Source organism: Carica papaya, chromosome 5 (assembly GCF_054855325.1).
Source record: "Carica papaya isolate Zhongbai chromosome 5, ASM5485532v1, whole genome shotgun sequence".
Taxonomy (NCBI): domain Eukaryota; kingdom Viridiplantae; phylum Streptophyta; class Magnoliopsida; order Brassicales; family Caricaceae; genus Carica; species Carica papaya.
Window position 1 is genome coordinate 44,969,336 of NC_142313.1, and position 21,065 is coordinate 44,990,400.

Genomic DNA, 21,065 nt, shown 5'->3' on the forward strand with positions numbered 1-21,065 from the left:
AGTAGTATTTTTTAATAAAGTTAAAATTATTTTCTAAAAATTACATTATATATTTTTTATTTAAATTAATTAAAAATAAATTTTAAATTTGGTTTTAATAAGAAAAAATTACAAAATTTTGAGGTAAAATTACTTTTAAAACACAAAAATTAAATCTAAAAACCAAATAAAACATACATCTAATTAAATAATTTATTAGCATTTAATTACTTTGTTAATTTAAGTAATATTTTTTAATAAAGTCAAAATTATTTTTTAAAAGTTACAATATTTATATTTTATTTAAATTAATTAAAAATAAATCTCATATTTGATTTTTATAAAAAAAATTTACAACTTTTTAAAGGTAAAATTACTTTTAAAATACAAAAATTAAATCTAAAAATCAAATAAAACATACATTTAATTTAATAATTTGTTAGCAATAAAGTACTTTGTTAATTTAAGTAATATTTTTTAATAAAGTCAAAATTATTTTTTAAAAATTACACATTATATATTTTTTATTTAAATTAATTAAAAATACATCTTATATTTAGTTTTTATATATAAAAAATTACAATTTTTTAAAGGTAAAATTACTTTTAAATTAAATCTAAAAATTAAATAAAATATATTGTAACGGCCCCGGAAATATTAAAATGAAATGAGTATTTAAATATATCAAATGCGGAAGCGAGATCAAAATTTCAGTTAACATCCCTTACACGAAAAACCAAAAACGTACTTAAAATATAAAAGATTAAACTAACTAAGAGAGAAACTCGAAAATAAAACTATGAGCATGACTACAGAGTCTCTAGGCATCCCCTTCGTCGTCCTCCTGCGGAACGGGCTCGGGAACCATGTCTTCCTGATCTGAAATGGTTAAATAAGGAGTGAGCTACACTAGCCCAGTAAGAACATCACGATATCTCACCGTCACGGAGGTAAAGGTGGGTAGAAAAACACAAAAAGACCAATGGAGCATAATTTACAACAAACTCGTTTATTAACATGAAAACCTTTACCATCCACTTACCTTGGTGGAATTTATGAAAACAATATAAGAAAAACAATAACATTATCATAATCATTGAATAATATAAGCTGTAAAACATAACACTTATCACGCCTCTTGTAATTCAATCATTGTACAACATATCATTTTCTCATTTACCAGCCTACTAGTATCCGTGGGGGTCCATAGGGGTTCCGCTACCCGTTAACCTTTAACATTCATAATCAGTTTCCAGGGTCGTCCCCATACCCCGTCCGGTATGGGCGCCAAAACCATGAACCTCAATACCCCGTCCGGTATGAGGGTGAAACGGGCCGTCCCCATACCCCGTCCGGTATGGGCGCTAAAACCATAAACCTCAATACCCCGTCCGGTATGAGGGTGAAACGGGCCGTCCCCATACCCCGTCCGGTATGGGCGCCAAAACTGTAAACCTCAATACCCCGTCCGTATGAGGGTGAAACGGGCCGTCCCCATACCCCGTCCGGTATGGGCGCCAAAACACATAAGATCTCCATACCCCGTCCGGTATGAGAGACCACAATCCCGGTAGGGTCCCCTACGGACCCGGTCCGTCCACCATCTCCCAGGATATCTAATCAGGCTGACCCCCATAATACAATTATCAGTCTACACAATCTTTCATTTTCCTTTTCCCCAGTCAGCATCATCAATTCACATACAACAAGCAAAACAGTAATTCATGCCGAACAGAATACATACAGTATCAGCTTTTCAGTCATTCGACCCATGATTAATAAAAACGTGGTATATGCACACAGATCTGTAAAATGAACACATCAAACCTCATTTTGCATTTAAAGCTGTAAACAGGCTAAATAACAGTAAATCACCAATCACACTAGACTCGGGCTCCATTAGCCACCTTAAGCAATTTCACACATTCGTTAATTTAAGAAATACTGTTTTATCATTTTGAACTTTAATACCGTGATAGGAAATAGGGTGAGGGGTCCTTACTTGTTTTCGGGATCCGAATACGATTCACAGTGCGCCTGCAGGCCGTCCCTAATTTTCCCTGAATTTTTTCCGGGGAACTGAAACACACTAACAGTACCTGCACGTGTTCCAAAAAAAATCCAAATTAGGCCCAGGGCCTCTTTCGGCCCAAATCGCAACTCCGGCACGGCGGCTCCGCCGTGCTCCCAGCGGCGGCGAGTCGCCTCGGGTTGGCTGTTTTCGACCGTTTTCGGCCGAATTCGGCCACACTCGCATTGGTCCTTGTCAGAAAACAACCCTAGGGCCCTCGGGGGGCCAAAAAATCACGGAAAAGCGGAGCTTACCGGCGGCGGCGCTCTCAGGTACGGCGGCTCTCCGGCGAGATTCGTGTTTTGGTGATTCGGCTTCGGTCAACCTGTAGAGAAAAGAATGGTGATCACGGTGATATAAAAATTGCATCGAACGGAGGCCGAGAAGGACCTCGTCGGAGGCAAAAACCGAGAGGGGGCGCGGCGGCGCCGCTGGTCTTCGGCCGCGTATTCCGGCTGTTTGGCCGGGATTTCAGCTTTGATTTGGCCATAGGAGGAATCAGCGTGGAAAAACGAGTCGGGAGTATGAAATTTACCTCGATCGGCGGTCGGAAATTTCCCCGGTGCGGCGGCGGGTGGCGGCGGTCGGCCTCTGGTTCGTCTTCTCCGGCGAGCGGCGGGCGGCTAGGGTTTGTGGTCTGGTGTGGGGGTTCTATTTATAACCCCTTACCTTTTGATCACAGCCGTTCATTTCGTTTTAATCTGAGCCGTTCGTTTTTGATTGAATCTGGGCCGTCCGTGCGATTGAATCTGGGCCGTCCGATCGCGCGATTGATCTGGGCCGTCGGATCGCACCCACGCGGATCGTCAATGTGGCTGCTTTCGGAGTGACGCGGTCTTGCCACGTGGCAGGCCCCGGTTGGCCGGGCCTGCTGACGTGGCTGCTGACATGACCCTTTTTTTTTTTTTTTTTTTTCGGGTGCTACATATATTTTTAATTTAATAATTTATTAGTTAAGTTGAAGGTACCAACTAAACTTAGTATTTAATCAGAAAATTCCAACAACAAAAAAACACCAATGATTATGTGGGTTGGGTTGCCAGGGTGGCAGTTAAATGTAATGACATTAATTGGATCATGACTAGAAGGATTTTAGTAGTCAGGACTCAACTAACTTTTGCCCTTTCATTGGAAAAAGGAATCAAATCCCCTGTTATTCTGATTTTCTTTTGTATCAGAAACACCTCCCAGTTGGGCCCCAACTTTATATGTTATATATATATATATATATATTTATTTATTTATTTATTTTTCTTTTTCAAAAAAATTATAATTATAAGTATTATGATGAAGTTGAAAGAATTTAATGATTTTATAGTGAGATATTAATAATTTTGTTAAATTAAAAATGTTTTTGTAGTGTAAATTAAGGAAATAATGATTATTAAAGAAGGTTTGGATTTTAATTTAATTTTAAATTTATAGAAATACGAACAAAAATATTATGCAAATAAAATCAAAAAATTTAAAATAATATTTTAATTTTAAATTACTTTTACGAAAAAATTAGAGTAACGTTTTGTGACGTTTTATATTCTTTTAAGCTGTCGAGTTAGTTATTATTTATTATTTTTGACATTACTCGTCTCTATAAAACGTGGGATGGATCGAGTTCTTTTGCCAAAATAATTTTAAAAAAATTCATTCGGAGAATTTTTAAAGAATTTTGAATTGAGAAAAAAAAATATAAAAACTCTATTAAAAAATACTAATTTTGCTGAAGAACTAATTTTTCTATTAACTGAAAGATTATGTAATTATTTATATTAAGAGTAGAACTGGTCTTAAATAAAATATTTATTAGGTCAAGATCTATTAATTTGTATAAATATTTTTTATCTGTCAGTTAAGTTTCGAGACGATCATAAGATAAGTATTTTATTATAGTCTGAATTCATCTTGTATTTTGATATATAACAGTTTAATGGTCGAATATCAAAATATTTATACGAAAATAAAAAAAAATGAGAAAATTAAATACCATGGCAATATTTTTTTAATTAATAATAAAAATATTTAAATTGTGTATTAAATACAACAAGACAAATATAATTATGAATAGCAATACAAATATGCGAATTATTGCGAAAATATTTAATGTATTTTAAAATGTAATAATTATTTTTTATTTATTTTTAAATATATTAAATTAATCTGAAGCATTTTTTAAATGCTAATTTTAATTATTAAAAAAATAATTTAATTAATTAACTGCGTCATTTCCAACGGTTTCACAACTGCTTATATAGCATTTACCCAATTTCACGGTTTCGTGCAGTGAGATTTTAACTGACTGACTGACTCACTCACTCACTCAGTCACTCACTCACGGCCCCCATTAACTGCACTTTCTCTTTCTCTCAGTTCCACGAAGCTTTTCGCACAAGCCGTTATATAAAAGGACGAAAAAGAACGCCATGGAAATTTACAGCGTCCGTAAACCAGTTCAATCGCGGAAGCAAATTCAACAGTTGTTCGTCGAGGAACTGGAAAAAAGGAGGAGGAATTGATGTGGTAATGGATCGGCTGACACCCAAGATCAGGCATCTTCTTCTTGCGTGGCTCCACAGAACTCGTTCTGGTAAAACTCTATGTTCACCTCGCTCATTTTCGGTTCCGATCCTCCCCCTCATTGGTCAATTGTAGAGTTCTGTTATCTGTAATTGCTCGTTGAGTTGTGATTTCTGTTAAATTTGATGCGATTTATGGAATTCTGAAGTCGAGTTTTTACTTTACTGGAAATTGACTTGGTTAATTCATGGTGGGGTTTGACTTGTCTGGAAATTAATTAATTGGATTTGACATATTTGACATTGATTTAATGCGTCTCGCTTGGTCCTGAATGAATTTTGTGGGGAATTTCTTGTTCTGCGTTTAAGAACTATGGTGTACTTGATTTTAGATCAATTCAACATATTCTGAATCTGAACTTGGAAGAATTTGACAGAGTCATGTGGCATTTTATTAGTAACATTCGAAGAGTTGCAACGTGCTCTGGTTTTTATAACAAGGAAACTCGGCGCTTTATTTTGATTGGGTTTTTAAGTTTTTACGAGTTCTTGGTCTTTGCAAAATCTTTTCATGTAACAAAAAGATAAGAACTGATTCTGTGTCACTGATGAAAAGACTAAATCTTAGCTCAATTCTTTTCCTTCCTGGTTCCGTTGATGCACCAATAAGAATGTTTTGGAAGCTAGAAAAGTAAGGAGAGCAATAATTTTATTATAAATTGAGATCTGAGTTTGATGTCTCTACTCAATTAAGCAGTACTTGTAGCTATCTTGAGTTGTGGACATGGATCTTTATCTAGAAGTAAAGAAAACGATAGAAATTTTATGAAGTATCAAACAATGTAAGGCAATATAATATATCCACCATAACTTATACAGAAGTGGGCAGTCACTGATTCCTATCATCTTGTTACTACTACTCAAATAACAAAAAATATAATCTCTACTGCTTGAACGCAAATAACTTCTATTTTTAGCATCTAGAAGTAGTAGCACCAAGTAAGACTTTTTCTTGTAATTATCTTTAGTTTTCGGAGAGGACTTAATGAGAGATAAAGTGACATATTTGGGGCTAATCTTAAAGTCACCTGCATGAGCACAAGTAGCTGTGGAGTCGATGATCAGCCCACATGGGTTCATATTTGCTGCTTCAGGAATAGCAGAAACCGACTGCTACAATCTATAGGCTCACATTGACAAGATGTCCTGTCTGGTGTCATTGAGTACATGAGGCTGCAGTGAACAGTTCTTTTTCTTTTCCAATTGCTGAAATCTATAAATTTCTCAATCTCAAAACTCGATACATCATATTATATATTTAATTATTAGATCATACCTCTTGCATAGTGTCTCTCCCTTACTTCAGATTTTCCTTTACATTTGATATCGAATTGTTGCAGAAGTGGCCTTCTGAAAAATGTTTGAATTTAAAATTATGTCCATGTAATTAACTTTCAAACATATGTACAATACAAGAATGACTCCACCCTTTAGATTAAGAGTACTATTTTTTAAGAATTCATTATCTCTCTCTACCTGGTTACATTTCTCTCTCAAGACAAGAAATTTGCGCCCGTTTTCTTCAGTTTATTAATTGATATGGTGTCTGAGTTACATTAAATTATATAAAAAATAGTAAAATCTACAAATGGTGTTTCAGGGCATAACCAGACATTTCTTTCTGATGATTAATTGTCAATACTACATTTTAATATTTTGTATGTGTTGTTATCTTAGGCCCAATATCATTTATAAGACAATTTTCTTACAAGGATATAAAGAAAGCGACAGACGATTTTCACAGGATAATTTACAGCAATTCCCATGGTTCTGCCTATAGGGCGAGATTTAAAGATGGCAATATTGCTCTGGTAAAAGAAGTGACAGGTCTAAGTGAAGGAAAAGAAATTTTCTACAAGGAAGTGCAGCTTTTGGGACGATTGCATCACCGCCATCTTCTTGCACTTAAGGGGTTTTCCACAGGAGATAAAAGGTTTTCTGGCTAATCCTTTTCTTAGTTTATCACATATTCTCCTTATTGTGAAATGGACATAGTCAAAGCTTACTCAAGTATTTGTTGTTGAGACATAAATGCACTATCCACACACAGTTGGGTTGGGGAGTCATGGAGGAGAAAGGAACCTAGAATTTCTTCCTGGGGAATAACGTAAAGAATGACTGGGAAGTCAACAATAGGGGACATTGTTACAGCAGTATTAATATAATCAAAGAGAGAAAAATGCTTAATCCTTTTAGATCCCCTACAAACAAGCATGTAAGCATTGTCTGGCCAAATTGTAGACAATGCAAATAGGGATACTTCAAAGTGTTGAAGAGAGATGTCACTCTGAAAATCTCACCGAAGTTATGGTTCCTGAATTTCCAAGTTAGTGTTGCAAAAGTTTGCCAGCGTTTGTCAATCTTACTTTCTCAAGGCTTAGATGACCATATCATTGTCAAAATGAGATTTCTTTTGACAGATTGGCACTAAATGATCCCATTATCGTATGTATGTGACATTTATAATTTCTGGATCTTAGGGAAGAAAGAATGGTTCTTTTAAGCGAATTCTATGGTGCCTTTGAGGTGCTACTAGTAGTTTATGTCAAGATTATTACTGTATAGTGTTAACTGAATACTAGATGACGTTATCTAATTAATATATAATTTTATTGAATTACTGAAAATGGCAAGATTAAAATTAGAACTATGGCGCCCTGTAAGCATCATAGCAAAACTACTCTCCTTTAGATGTTGATTTAGAAAAGATGTTACTCTCTGATGCATTAAATAAATCCTCATTCCTTTGCTCGGCAGGTTGCTAGTGTTTGACAATATAGAAAATGGAAGCTTGAAGGAGCACCTAAATGGTAACTTCAAACTGAAACTTGTGTGTTACAATTTTGATGTTCTTTAAAATAACTAGCATTTGGCAGATCCTCTTAGGACTCCTTTAAATTGGAAAACAAGACTACAGATAGCTGTTGGCGTGACAGCTGCATTGGTAAGCTGCAAATCATTGACCTTATATTCTTATGCATGCATAAAAAAAGATAATTATCAGCAAAGATGAAGGGAAATCACTAATGCTATATTTGGTCCAATCTCGATCATATACCTTCCCTAAATTACTATAAAAATTCGTCATATATAGAACTACATCATAATTGATCTTTCATATTTGATTCACCATTTATTTCAAAAAAAATATTTGATTCACCATTAAAACGAGTTATCCACCTACCATAAATTCTTTGGAGAAGAATTCTTTTATTTGTACTTTACGATGTATGAATAAGAATCCACAAATTATTGAATTGAAAATGGTACTGGAATACCTAACTCCTTATGACTTCTCTACTGTATTCTTCCTGTTCAATGGAACTGGCAATTTTCAACCAGATATTGCCTAAATATATGCTTAGGATTTAAGAAAAGGAAATAAAACATGGGGAAGAAAAGGAAAAGAAAATTATATTACTAATTCAAGGACAAGAAAAACTCTATGGATGGAGTTCACTTGATGAATATTTTACTACTATGGACTCTTTAGCCGCAAGTAAATCTGTATTGATTTTCACTGGAGGTTTAACGTTTCATACTTTTCTTGCTGCTGCTAATATGCTTTGTTACACGTAAGGATATTGAATTTTCCCAGAGTATTTGATCATGAATAGCAGAGGTTGGGTGAAAACAGAGTATAGTATATCCAAAATAGCCTCGACTATAATAAGTTCGAACTGCAGGAATACTTACTTTTCTTCGGCGGCCCTCCGGTGTACCGTGTCTCCATCAGCTCAAGTAATATCATGTTAGATGAGAACTTCATTGCAAAGGTAAGTTCTTTAGAAGCCTTTTTAACTAGGGTGTCTGCTTATATAATTAGTTGCGCATAATAAATTATTTGTTTATTTATTTATTTATTATGTTTGCATGGTGATATACCATTAGCAAATATTTTGGGACATGATGGAAAGAGAAATAATTATTGATTTTCTTATTACAGATCTCTGATGTCAGCCTTAAGAGTTCTGTTGGAACCTACATGAAGATGCCTTCCTCTTGCTCAAAAGGTTTTCTTTTTGCACTATAATAATTTCTAGTTATTCCCAATAATTAAACTTATGTTTGGAGCAAATTCAGAAGTTTTGTTAAATTCATTTTACAAATCTAAGACCTTAGTTTAAAAGAGAGAAAAATTACTTCGTGTAAAATATCATATGAAATTTTTTATATTTGATCTGTACCACTTTTCCTTGAACTAAATATGAATTTGCAAGTAAATTTCGCAAATTTTCTAGAAAAATTGTCCCAAACACTTAACTTAAACTCTAATATTTATCCATCAATTTCTCTCCTCCCAGAATGCATGGATCAGGAATGTGGTAACCTAATATTTCAGCTCGGCGTTGTGATCTTGGAGCTAATAACCGGTCAATCATCTAAGCAGGAAGACAGTGATCTAATCCAATGGGCTCAGGGTTCACGCCTCAGCAATTCCATCCATAAGATGATAGACCCAGATCTCGGTAACAACTACGATTCTAGAGAGCTCAGGAAACTTCTAGCCGTAGCAAGATTGTGTATAAAATCTAAGGATAAGCCAACAACATTTTCTATTGCACAGATATTTCGTTATCTGCAAAAGAAGGTAGATGTTCTATGCGTCTAGTGTTTGCAATATGATAGTTCATTTTATACAAATATTTGATCGAGATGGTTACTTCTTTAGTTACAGGATTTTTAGGCAAATATTGTTTTTTCCAATAAGATAATCTTATGATTGATCCAAAATCGAGCAAGTTTCATTCAAATTAATCGCTTTGACTGACTGTTTTTACGTAAATTATAAGTAAAAAAGCAGTAGGATTTTGGGATAGCTCTTGTGGCTAGCTCTTGGTCGTTTAGTAAGGGGATGGGTTAAGGAAGGGAGTCTCCCTCGGAGCATTTAGCAAAATGCCAGCAGCCTGGTGAGGGCTGGCTGTCTGGGGACAGGGTAAGGCAGGGCCCGCTGGTCTTGCTCCTCATGAGATTGAGTGAGGGAATTGGAAAGGGGCTCATAAACTTCATTCAGACTGAACTTATACCTAATGGTGCTTGTCTGCTCCGGCCCTGATCTCCAAGAGGATTATTTGGCTGTAGACTAAGTGAATTGCATTGTTCCTTTGGTGTAAGCAGTTGTTGTAATGCCTGCGAAAAAGATTGTTGGATTCTTCTACAATCTTTGGATAAGTAGCTGAGCATTACAAATTTAAACAGCAGACAGATCTCAAACATTCGTAATCAAAATTGAGAAAGCAAAAAGCAAATTGTATTGAAATCATCATATCACTGTCGGGGAAAGCCATTACAGAAGCATCATTGTCAACAAAATCAACTTCCTCCAGAACACCTTTACCCATGAAGTTACTTCTTGCAAACAGGCATGCAAGATACCAGACTTCCCAGTTTTAAGTTTTACTCACAGTTGCTAACTACTCTATGACAAATAATTTTCTTCATTATCGTTTACTGCTGGGCACACTGGACACGCTGGGCACCACCATGTACCTCTTCGTCTTCGTCATATGCCTCCTGCTGAGCTTGTTGTTGCTTCCTCCGCATCTCCTCTTCGATGTTCACATCATGCAGTGTGGTCTCCTCACATTCGTCTAGCTCCATGTCCGTCATCTGACTCAATGGCCGCGGTGGCAATACAGCCTCTAGTGCTTTAATCTGATCTGGGGTGAGGAAGTCAGGGAAGTCTACGGTGAAGTGAATGTACAGCTTACCCTTCATGAACGGTCGTTGGTACAATGGCATTCCCTCTTCATTGATGGCCTTGAATGAATCTGTCAAATAATAATTGTGAGTTCAATTATCTCAAATTGAATATGCATAGAAATTATTAATAAGTCAATCAATGCATAGGAGCATTCGTACTAACCAGGCTTCACAACTTCCCCTGGGTTAGTTTTGATTAGAAGCTGCCTGCCATCCAAGTGTGTTAATACAAACTGGAAGCCACACAGTGCCTCTGTGAGACTCAGTGTGTGCTCAAAAAACAGGTCCTCTCCCTTTCTCTTGAACTTGGGATGCTCCTTTTGTTGGAGAACAAAGACTATATCTCCAGTCACTGTGTCAGGCTGTGTTAAAACACACAACAGAAAATAAAAATAAAAAATTCAGAGTAATATTCAAGAAAGTAATAAGCAACCTCTATGGAAAACCCAAGACTCAGAATCATACCGCCTCATCTGCTTCTCCAGGGAATGTGATCTTCTGTCCATTCTGCATACCTTTCTCCACAATCACCTCAAGCACCTTCTTCTCCAGGACTACTTTCTCTCCCTTGCATTGTGGGCATCGATCCTTATCACTTATGATCTCACCAGTGCCCTTACATTCATTGCAAGGATGCTGCATTTGCTGAATCATAGAGGGTCCAAGATGTCTGATGGAAACCTTCATACCAGAACCCCCACAACCACCACATTTTGTTGAATTTCCAGACTTGGACCCTTTGCTGCCATGACAAAAATCGAGAGAGCATAAGTATCAAAGATTATCAGGATAAAAGTGACAACACAGAGTAGCAAATACTCACCCATTACACTTTGAACATATCACATTGCGGGAAAGGGATAGTTTCTTTGATGTTCCAAGGTAAAGATCCTCCAGAGAAACCTTCAATGGATGAACCACATCTTCACCACGTCTCTGCCTTCTTCCTCTGCTGCTGCCACCTGCACAAGGAAAAGACTACAGTCAAGGACCCAGCATAATATCCGCACAACTTTTGATGACTCAGTAGCTAAATCACCATGTTGCTATATCAAAAGCTCAAAAGAAATATTAGAAAAAGTTGGAAGATGACGATTTCTACCTCCAAATGGGCTTCCACCAAAGAAAGATTGGAAGATGTCAAATGGGTCATGGGCAGGACCACCACCACCCATTCCTTCCTTGAGTGCATCCTCACCAAACTGATCATAGATCTCACGCTTCTCCGGGTCACTTAACACTTCATAAGCATGTGCTAACTCTTTGAACTGCAATACAAGAGCAAAGGTTTTTCTTTAAGTTCTAGTCAAGCTCAAATTCAGTTCTGTGAACTGCATAAGGTCAACCAGGTTATTGCCAATGCATGAAGAATCTAACTTCCCAATACCAAACAAGAGTTATGAATCACTACAATATTAGTTCATTCGCTTGCAAAAGAGACCAATTTCCTTCATCCTAAATTCTAGTTAAGCTATCTTCCTTGAACCAAACAAGAATAGTGGCTCATTACAACATTAGTTTTCTCATAAAGCATCAAGACCAAAAATAAGAGTCCAGATAAACAGCTGTTTGCAGCATTAACCAGAAAAATTAGGCAAAAATCTAATCAAGGATCCAAAAGAAGATCATTCAACAACCAAACAATAACCTCACAATAAACAGAGAAAAACAACACGTTACTAGAAATACAATAGAAAATCATACAAAAGGAGCAATCCAGTCAATCACAATTCCACAAAATGCATAATCAAAACCCATTGTCACACAGAATTAAAGACATGGAGCCGAAAAACAAACCGAAATAACCAAGCAGCTTAAAAGGTTCCAATAAACCTCAAGAGACAAACGAACCTTCTCAGGATCGCCACCTTTATCGGGATGGTTCTTGATAGCAGCTTTCTTATAAGCCTTCTTCAAATCCTCCGGTGAAGCGTTTTTCGAGACACCCAAAATCTCATAGTACCTGGTGTTGTCGCTCTTCTTCGGTCCTCTACCAAACATCTTCTCCTCTTTTCAGCACCTCCAACCTCTCCGAATACCAAATTTATGGAAATTCTTTGATCGCTCACAGCTGATTTCTCTCCTCAATGGAGTTCTCAGGACACGCCAAGAATCAGAATATTTGAGACGAGTGGGGAAGATGGGGGAACCCAGGTATTTATTTACGAAAGGTCGGTTTGATGATTTGATGGACGGCTGAGATTTCCTGTTTAGGTTTCTAACTGAGAGAGGAAGGCTCTAGAATTCTCTCTCTAAAAGGAAAGTTATGGAAGTTGAAGCTCTCGTTGAATCTCAGCCGTCGGATCAGCACTTCTCATTTTATTCTAGAGCCTTCCATCAAACCGTTGATTCCCTTTCTCTTGGTCAGCTTTAGTCTTCGTCTTCCTGTAATTTTCTTTTTTAATTCTTAATAATTAATAATTCTGATTAGGTAATTACTAATCGTCATTTTAAATTGTAATTACAAAAGTAAATTAAAAGAAAGTCTTAAAATTTGAGTCTAATTACAATTTAATCCATTATTTTAAGCAAATTATAATATATTAATTGTATTTTATTAAATTCAGTTTTAAAATATAAATTAATATTTTTTTTTCTCATGAAGACATGTCAAAAAAGTAAATAAAATTAATAAATTTTTCATTAACTAAATTCTCTTCTCATTTTCGATCATGATTTTTTTTTTCTTTAAAATTTATACATTTTTATGCGTTAATTTTTTCGTTCGTAATTATTTTTTTAAAAAATAATTTGTAATTTAATAGTAATTTTAATATGTTCAATTTGAAAGTAAATTTAATGAATCTTGTTGTAATTAAATTCAAAATCATAGTACCTCCTTATGATTTGTTCTAATTAATTATAATTAAAACTATTATGGCCAAAATTAATTATTACAAATCTTCTTTGCGTGAAAGTATACACAAAAACCAAATAACTTGTTCGTTAGAAATTCATGGTATTAAATATTATCTAAAACCGGTTATTCAAACACTTAAAAGTAATATTTATAAATCATTACGTTCTTAACAATTAAATAACATTATCTATAAGAAACAACAATTAGAGAACTGATAAGTAGAAAAAATCTTATGGGTGAACGCATGGTCCGTCGTGTAAAGACACGTCAAGATATTCCCTCACAAGCAGCATATGCCATGTTAATAAGAATATAAGTACGAGCTTACTCGTAGTGATGCAACCTTTTAGAGGAACCAATTTTTTGGGAGTTGTTTTAAATGGAAGTACCTAATCTTGACTTGTCACTCCATGAGTTCTAAGTAAACTATCGCCTAAAGCACCACTTAGAGGTGGTTATTGGTTTAAAACTAGAGTAGATAGATGATTTGGTAAGAATAATAGATTGAAACAAATATTGAACTGAAGGACGGTGGTTTGAAATAAAGATTGAATTGAAATATATGTAGATTTTTTAATTTGTCGATTAAATATTAATAATAATAATGATAAATAAAACTATTTTTATTTCAATTTTGTATCCTTGATCCCATTTTGTAAGGACCCAAAATGTGAGAAATAAAATGATACTGAAATTTATTAATATGTGGAAGCGATTTAGAATTTATGGTTACATCATTTGCACAATTTGATTAAAATGCCCAATAGAATTACGAGAATGTCATTGAAGAACATAAATGAAGATGTGTGATACGGAAAACCTATGTGATTAACTTCCGTTGCGCAATTGGAGAAACGTGAGACAAACTTCTAGCTAGTTTTCTTACTGCTTAAGATGCAGGTCTTGCTCGTCATGATCTAAAATAGTTAACAATAAATGGATAAACTACACTAGCTCAGTAAGAATATCAACACTTATCACCGATATGGAAAATTAAAAGTTTGTAGAAATCATAAATTTCTTAAGTAAATTCATTTAACTGAAAACTATTTATTCTACACTCACCTTTAAGTTTTAAAATGCCATTTATGACGGAAAGAACTAGAATAATAATTTTCATTATATATTTTAAAAGACCAACAGTTATCAACATTTACCTTTTTACTTACTTATCAGTGTTGTTAGGGGTTCATAGGGGTTGTCACTATATGTGGACCAAGTATCTATTATATTAATTAATCAGTCGTCCCCATACTCCATTCGGTAATGGGCGTTAAACACACTACCGCTTCAATACCCCGCCCGGTAATGAGTGTAATCAAACAATTCCCAACCCCTTCTTGTATGGAATTCCTCAACCTCGTTCGACTGAGGATAACGTCCACAGCAGAATTTACCCTATATACTAGGTCCGTCTACCTTTTTCCATGACATTCAGAAAACCCCTTTAATTTTTACGACATTGCATAAACATACAAGTTTCAATTACCATCTAGCCACCGAATACGTGCGACACTCACATTTAATAATTATAGAAAAATAGAATGATAATTTAATATGCGATATAAATTAACATCCAATGATTCAAGAAAACATAATTAAGATATTTGTTTCAAACTGAATCAACAGAATAAAGATAAAAACAGTTGAGTAGACTAAATAGACAAAAAAATAATTAAAATAAAAAATTTAAAATACACAAAGTAATGGTGGACAATTAAAGCAATATAATAACAAATAGGCAACATAGATAAGGTAGAGACAATTATACACTAACTGGTTACTAGCTCTATTAGTGACCTGTATTTAATTAATTAAGGGGTCATCAACATTTATAATTTTTTATTTATTATTAATTTAACTTTAATTTAACCGTAACGGGAGAAAGAGTTGGGGATTCTTACTCTGGTTCGGTGTTTGAAACACCGCCTTTTTGCACTATGCTTTTCGACAGTTCCTAGTTCCTGGATTTCTTGAGTTTTTCTGCTAAAATCAAAACATACGTCAAATATTATGGAAATAAGCAAAAAATGGCCAAAAAGAGTCAAATTTCTCCCGGGGGCCAGTTTAGGGTTCCGGCACAACACCGCCGTTGTGCTTCGTTGCCAGTTACGTCGTCTACGGTGGCTCCCCCTATTGTTTAGGTCGGTTTTGACTAGTTTTGGGTGAAAACATGCACAATTCGGGGTTAGGTGGCTTCTACTGGTGGAAAAAGGACAGGAATCAGAATTTACCGGTGGTTCTGGTTTTCCAGTGCAACGGCTCTGCTGCTTCTTCCTCGCGGTCACGACCTTCCTTCGGTTGCCTTGCACCAAAAACATGTTATATAGCTTAGGATCGAGAAATGGAAGAAAATAAGAAAAGGATTTGAGCTCATTAAAGGGATTTTTCGGTTTTGGGTGCGACAGTTCAACCGAGTTTCGCCCTTTGTTTTTAGCTTTCCTTTTAGTTTTCTAGTGTCGATAAGTGTTTGGGATAGTTTAAAATTGAAAATGGAATGAAAGAGAAAAAAGTTCACTTATTGGCATCGGTTTGGGTTTCCGGTGCGACGGCGACGGTGGTCGACTTCTCTTCCGACTTCCCGTCTTCTTCTTCTTTAACGAATTGGTTGCTACTAGCGTTAGGATTTCGGTGAAAAAGAAGTTTAAATACTCCACTTCTCTCAATCCAGACCATCTATTTGGGTCTGCGTGGACCAATCTCCACCGTCGAATCTGGCCTATTTGGGAAGCAAATTAGGGCTATCCGATTGAAGGCTCGTGGACCATTCGATTGTGCCTGATGGAGAAACAGATCTGGGTCGTCCGTGCGTGCGGAAGTGAATGGGGACTGTTGGATCGATTGGTACACGGATTGCCCGTGTGGCCTCCCGCGTGCAATGCGTATCCGCGTGTCTGCCACACGGCGCACGACGACTGGCAATTTTTATTTTATTTTTATATTTTTGCCCCAGTTTTCAAATTTTTATTTCAAATGAGTCCTTACTTTTTTTTAGTTTGGCCCCTCATTTTTAAAATTATTTTTAAATACATCCAAAATATATATTTATTCAAAAATTCTAAAAAAAATTAAAATTAACAATTTTCATAATTATTATTTAGAATAAATTTTGTCATCCCAAGCCTAATTTCTGGGCTTGAGGTGTTACAACTCTTTGTCCCTTAAGAAAATTTGGTCTCTCAAATTGCTACCCTCTCCCTAGTCGAACAATTGAGGATATTAAGTCCTGAAGTCTATTTCCAACTCCTAGTGGGTCTCGTCCTGCGAGTGATTTTGCCATAGGATTTTGATAAAGAAACTTTTCAGTTGCGAAACACTCTATTCTTCCGGTCTAAAATACTAACCAGTACCTTCTCATAAAATAAATCATATTGAAATGGAAGTGGCTTGTCAGATAAGACATGTGAGAGGTTATAGTTATACTTACATAACATTGACACATTAAAGATGTTATGGACTTTGGATAGTTTTGGGGGTAGTGCTAGTCTGTAAGCGGATACCCTAATCCTGTCCAAAATCTCAAATGCTTCGATGAACTAGGGGTTCAACTTTCTCTTATTCCCAAACTTAGTGATACCCTTAAAGATGATGACCTTAAGAAACACTCGATCGACTTTTTTAAATTCAAAATATCTCATTTGAGTGTCTGCATAACTTTTCTACCTACTCTAAGTCGTTTGGATATTTTTCCTGATCTTACCAATCTTCACTGTGGTCTCATTTACAAGATCTGGGCCAATCAATTTCCTATCGCCCACCTCTTCCCAACAGATCGATGATCTACAAGGTCGGCCATACAATACTTCATACAGAGCCATACCAATACTTGTATGATAAATGTTATCATAGATAAACTCTACCAAGGGTAGGTGGTCATCCCAGTGCCCTCCAAAATCTAGAACACAAGCTTGAGCATATCCTCTAATATGCAAATATTTGGCTCTGATTATCGTTCTGTTTGGGGGTGGAATGTTGTACTAAGAAACAATTTTATCTCCATTACTTGTTGAAAACTTGTCCAAAACTTAGAGGTGAACCTGGGATTCCTATCTAATACTACTGTCACCGAAACTCCATGTAGTTTAAATATCTCTCGAATATAGATTCAAGCTAACTTGTCCAATGGATTTGTCATTTTGATGGCCAGAAAATGAAAGGACATAGTGAGTCGGTCAACAATCATCCAGATCGCATCATGTCCCGAGCGTGCCCTAGGCAATCATGTTATAAATTATATGGTGATATGTTCTCATTTTCACTCCGGGATTAGTAATAGCTGAAGTAAACCGCCTGAACATTAATGCTCTACTTTGACCTGCTGGCATATAAGGTACTTGAAGACGAAATCAACAATTTTCATTTTAATCCCGCTCCACCAGAATCAGGGCTGCATGTTTTGGTACATCTTAATATTTGTCGGATGCATGGTGAACTTTGAAATGTGAGTCTCTGACATAATATCTTTTTTTAACTCGCTATCACTAGGAACACATAATCTATCTTGAAACCTGAGCAACCCATCGGTAGATACTCGAAATTCTGAATTCAAACCATGTTCTGTGTTCTTTCTGAGAGCTACTAGAGTGAGATCGACTAGTTGAGCTTCATTTATTCTCTATATTAACTCGGGTTAGACTACTAAATAGGTTAGCCATGTGGCTTTTCTCAAGTCTTAGAGTTGTATCTATTGTGTAGCCTTTATCATCCTGCATTCAAAAATTAAAATGTGAGCTAACATATCTGCATTCTTCCTACTGAGGATGTCGGCTACCACATTACCCTTACTCGGGTGATACAGGATCTTACAGTTGTAATTTTTGAGAAGTTCTATCCAACGTCTCTGACGCATGTTGAGGTCCTTTTAAGTAAATATATATTTTAAATTCTTATGGTCTGTATAGATTTCAAATATTTTCTCATATAAGTAATGACACTAGTTCTTCAATGCATAGATAATGGTGACAAGCTCCAAGTCGTGGGTGGAATAATTCTTTTCACGAGTTTTCAACTGTCTGGACCCATAAGTTATGACATTTCTGTGCTGCATCAAAATGCAACTCAGTCCTTGGTAGGACACTAATCTGTATACTGTATACCCACCCATTCTATACGGCAGAAGCAAGACTAGTGTGGTACTCAGTCATTCCTTAAGTTCTGTAAAGCTCTTTCACATTCCTCATTTCACTCAAACTTGACATTTTTCTTTGTAAGTCATGTCAGGAGAATGACTATGCTTGAGAATCCTTCTACAAACATATGGTAATAGCCTGTTATACCCCAAAAAAGTGTCAAACTTTCTTAATTGAAGTCAACTACTTCCAACCCATAACTACATCAATCTTATTGGGATTTACTGATATTTTATTTTTTGATATTATATGCCATATAAAGGAAATTTTCTCAAACAAAAATCCACACTTACTCAATTTTGCGTATGGTTTCTTTTCTCTTAGAACCTGTTAGAACTGAGTCAGATGCTGAGCATGTTCCTCTCTGCTCTTAGAGTAGATCAGGATGTCATCAATGAATACTATAACAAACTGATATAAGAACGGCTTGAAGACCCAGTTCATCAAATCCATAAAAATCGTAGGTGCATTAGTCAATCCGAATGGCATGACTAGGAACTTATAATGCCCATACCGGATCCTAAAGGCCGTTTTAGGGATGTCTTCTGCCTTTATCTTCACCTTATGGTATACCGAACTTAGGTCGATCTTGGAGAAAATATGAGCACCGTGTAATTGGTCGAAAAGATCATCAATCTTGGGGAGGAGGTATTTGTTCTTGATTGTGACCTTATTTAATTCTTTGTAGTCAATACACAATTTTAAAGACCCATCACTTTTTCTTACCTATTTTTATACGACTCATTCGGTATGGGACAATCGAGATGGGTTGGGTGTCATATTGAAGATCTATGATGAATTCAACTTCTCGATCTATTAGCAGTCTAGGTAGTTCATCTAGAAATACGTTTGAAAAATCTCAGACAATAGGAATATCTTGAATGCAAATATCTTTCTTAAGTTTGTATAGCGTGGAAAAGAATAGTTAAATTAAAGGTATTTGATAAACAATACAGTTACTACATGTCAATAATATCTAAACTTTTATTAATTCGTGAAAAACTCTTCATTAAGAATGTTGAATAGTAGCTTCTTGTGGAAACAGTTCACAATAGCGTCATATGCAGCTAGCCAAGTCATTCCCATAATTAAATTAGAATCTTCTGTAGCTTATGCTATTAGATCTACGCTCAGTTCCCTACCTGTTATCTCCACGATACAAGATTTGTATAAAACATTTCCCAGTAATGTTCTATTTCCAGATATTGACACTAAAAATACAGAATTAAAACGTTCAGGTAACACATTTAAATTTTGAGTAAAAGTATGTAAAGCATCAGTGTCAATCAAAACATATGTAAAGTGTTTGCATATAGTATACATACCCTATATCACATCAGGATTGGCTTCGGCACCCTGCTGGGTGAGTGTGTAGGCTCTGCCCAGTAAGCTAGGGAGGAGAGGATGGAGTTGTTTGATCCCCCATCACCACTGCCACAGTATAAGTCACCTCCACACCGAGAGGATCTAATGCCACCACAATACAACCCTACTCATCCATCGTATCATTTGACACCGCTACAGTACAATCTGGTGCCCCCACCATACAACTAAATGCCACCACAAGACCACCCGATTCCTCCCTAGCATAATCCAGTTCCCCTTCAGCAGGATCCACCTCCACCCATTATGGACCCAAGCTACATCGAGAGGTACAAGAGACTTAATCCACCTACTTTTGTGGGGGCATCCATATTTGAAGAAACTGAATACTGATTAGTAGAGACAGAGACGACTTTTGTGACCCTTGGAGTAGTTCCCGAACAAAAGATTACTCTTTCCACTTACATGCTCGAAGGTGAGGCATAGGGTTGGTGGTAACTAAAGCAGTCTATTCTACCCACTCTAGTCATATGGGATCAGTTTCTGACAACCTTCAATGCTGATTACCTTCTATAACACATCCGATATCTGAAGGAGATAGAGTTTACACACCTGGGTCAGAGAGATTTGTCAATATCAGAATATGTTTAGAAATTACTGGAGTTAGGCCGATACTTCTTTGAGAGCATGACAGATGAAGGCAGGAAGACAAGAAGATTTGAGTGGGGTCTCCATCCTGATATCAGACAACAGTTGTATGTCTTCGAGCTTAGCACTTATTCAGTAGTCTTGGCCATGACACAATTGATAGAAAGGAACCTTCACATTTTTTTTTTCAGCAGTGGGCAACTCCAGGCACCTGGTCCCATATTGCAGACCAGCATCTACTGCACTGAACCAGCCAAACAAAAGACCAAGGCCTGCAACTCAAGCTCCTTCCCAGGCCCTGGTAGTAGAACACGGTAAGATTTGCCAGCATTGTGGCAAGGGTTATGGAGATTGATCATGTTATCGCATCAACAACACCTGTCACATATGTAAAGTGCCAACACTACGCGAGAGAGTGCCCGAGAAATCAAAATCAGACCAGATCCGAATCCAGAGCAGTAAGAAAACTAGCTAGAAAGCTGTCTCCTGTTTTTTCAGTTGCGTAGCATAGGTTGATCACATAAGTTTTTCATATTACACCGTTTCATTTATGTTCTTTAAGGGCATTCACGTAGTTCTATTGGATGTTTTAATCAAACTGTACAATGAATGTAACCCTAAATTCAAAATCACTTCCGCAAATTAATGAATTTCAGTATTATTTTATTTCTCACATTTTGGATCCTTACAAATTTGGTTTGAACCAAGATAAAATTAAAATGAACTTTATCCTTTAATGTCTATATTGAGGATTGAGTCAAACACTATTTGTTCAATTTGGT

General features: G+C 36.1%; 2 protein-coding genes across 3 annotated transcripts; one reads left to right on the forward strand and one right to left on the reverse strand.

The window, feature by feature from the left end:
• Positions 1–4,328: 4,328 nt before the first annotated feature.
• LOC110810721 (Protein kinase superfamily protein) lies at positions 4,329–9,291 on the forward strand. Of its 2 annotated transcripts, none has more exons than XM_088219286.1 (7): positions 4,329–4,631; positions 6,352–6,553; positions 7,378–7,430; positions 7,497–7,564; positions 8,307–8,396; positions 8,567–8,633; positions 8,925–9,291. In XM_088219286.1, the coding sequence occupies exons 1-7, from the start codon at positions 4,568–4,570 to the stop codon at positions 9,230–9,232; spliced, it is 852 nt and encodes a 283-aa protein (XP_088075412.1). In that variant the 5' UTR covers positions 4,329–4,567; the 3' UTR covers positions 9,233–9,291. The 2 variants fall into 2 exon arrangements, with proteins under 2 accessions (XP_088075412.1, XP_021892675.2); XM_022036983.2 differs by having other exon boundaries at positions 4,330–4,631; positions 6,298–6,553.
• Positions 9,292–9,849: 558 nt separating this feature from the next.
• J2 (DNAJ homolog 2) lies at positions 9,850–12,514 on the reverse strand. Its single transcript, XM_022036976.2, has 6 exons — positions 12,175–12,514; positions 11,426–11,591; positions 11,147–11,285; positions 10,789–11,065; positions 10,487–10,685; positions 9,850–10,391 (listed from the first exon to the last, which is right to left on the reverse strand). Exons 1-6 carry the CDS (start codon positions 12,322–12,324, stop codon positions 10,069–10,071), a joined length of 1,254 nt encoding a protein of 417 aa, XP_021892668.1. The 5' UTR covers positions 12,325–12,514; the 3' UTR covers positions 9,850–10,068.
• Positions 12,515–21,065: the final 8,551 nt, after the last annotated feature.

What these genes read in the sequence shown, in the direction of transcription:
- LOC110810721 (XM_022036983.2), top strand. Translation starts at nt 4,568, where the DNA reads ATGGATCGGCTGACACCCAAGATCAGGCATCTTCTTCTTGCGTGGCTC. An exon ending in GCTCCACAGAACTCGTTCTG is followed by an intron (nt 4,632 to 6,297) that starts GTAAAACTCTAT and finishes TTGTTATCTTAG; the next exon opens with GCCCAATATCATTTATAAGA. An exon ending in GCCTTCCTCTTGCTCAAAAG is followed by an intron (nt 8,634 to 8,924) that starts GTTTTCTTTTTG and finishes CTCTCCTCCCAG; the next exon opens with AATGCATGGATCAGGAATGT.
- J2 (XM_022036976.2), bottom strand. Translation starts at nt 12,324, where the DNA reads ATGTTTGGTAGAGGACCGAAGAAGAGCGACAACACCAGGTACTATGAG. An exon ending in ATATGTTCAAAGTGTAATGG is followed by an intron (nt 11,066 to 11,146) that starts GTGAGTATTTGC and finishes TTGTCATGGCAG; the next exon opens with CAAAGGGTCCAAGTCTGGAA. An exon ending in CTGGAGAAGCAGATGAGGCG is followed by an intron (nt 10,686 to 10,788) that starts GTATGATTCTGA and finishes GTTTTAACACAG; the next exon opens with CCTGACACAGTGACTGGAGA.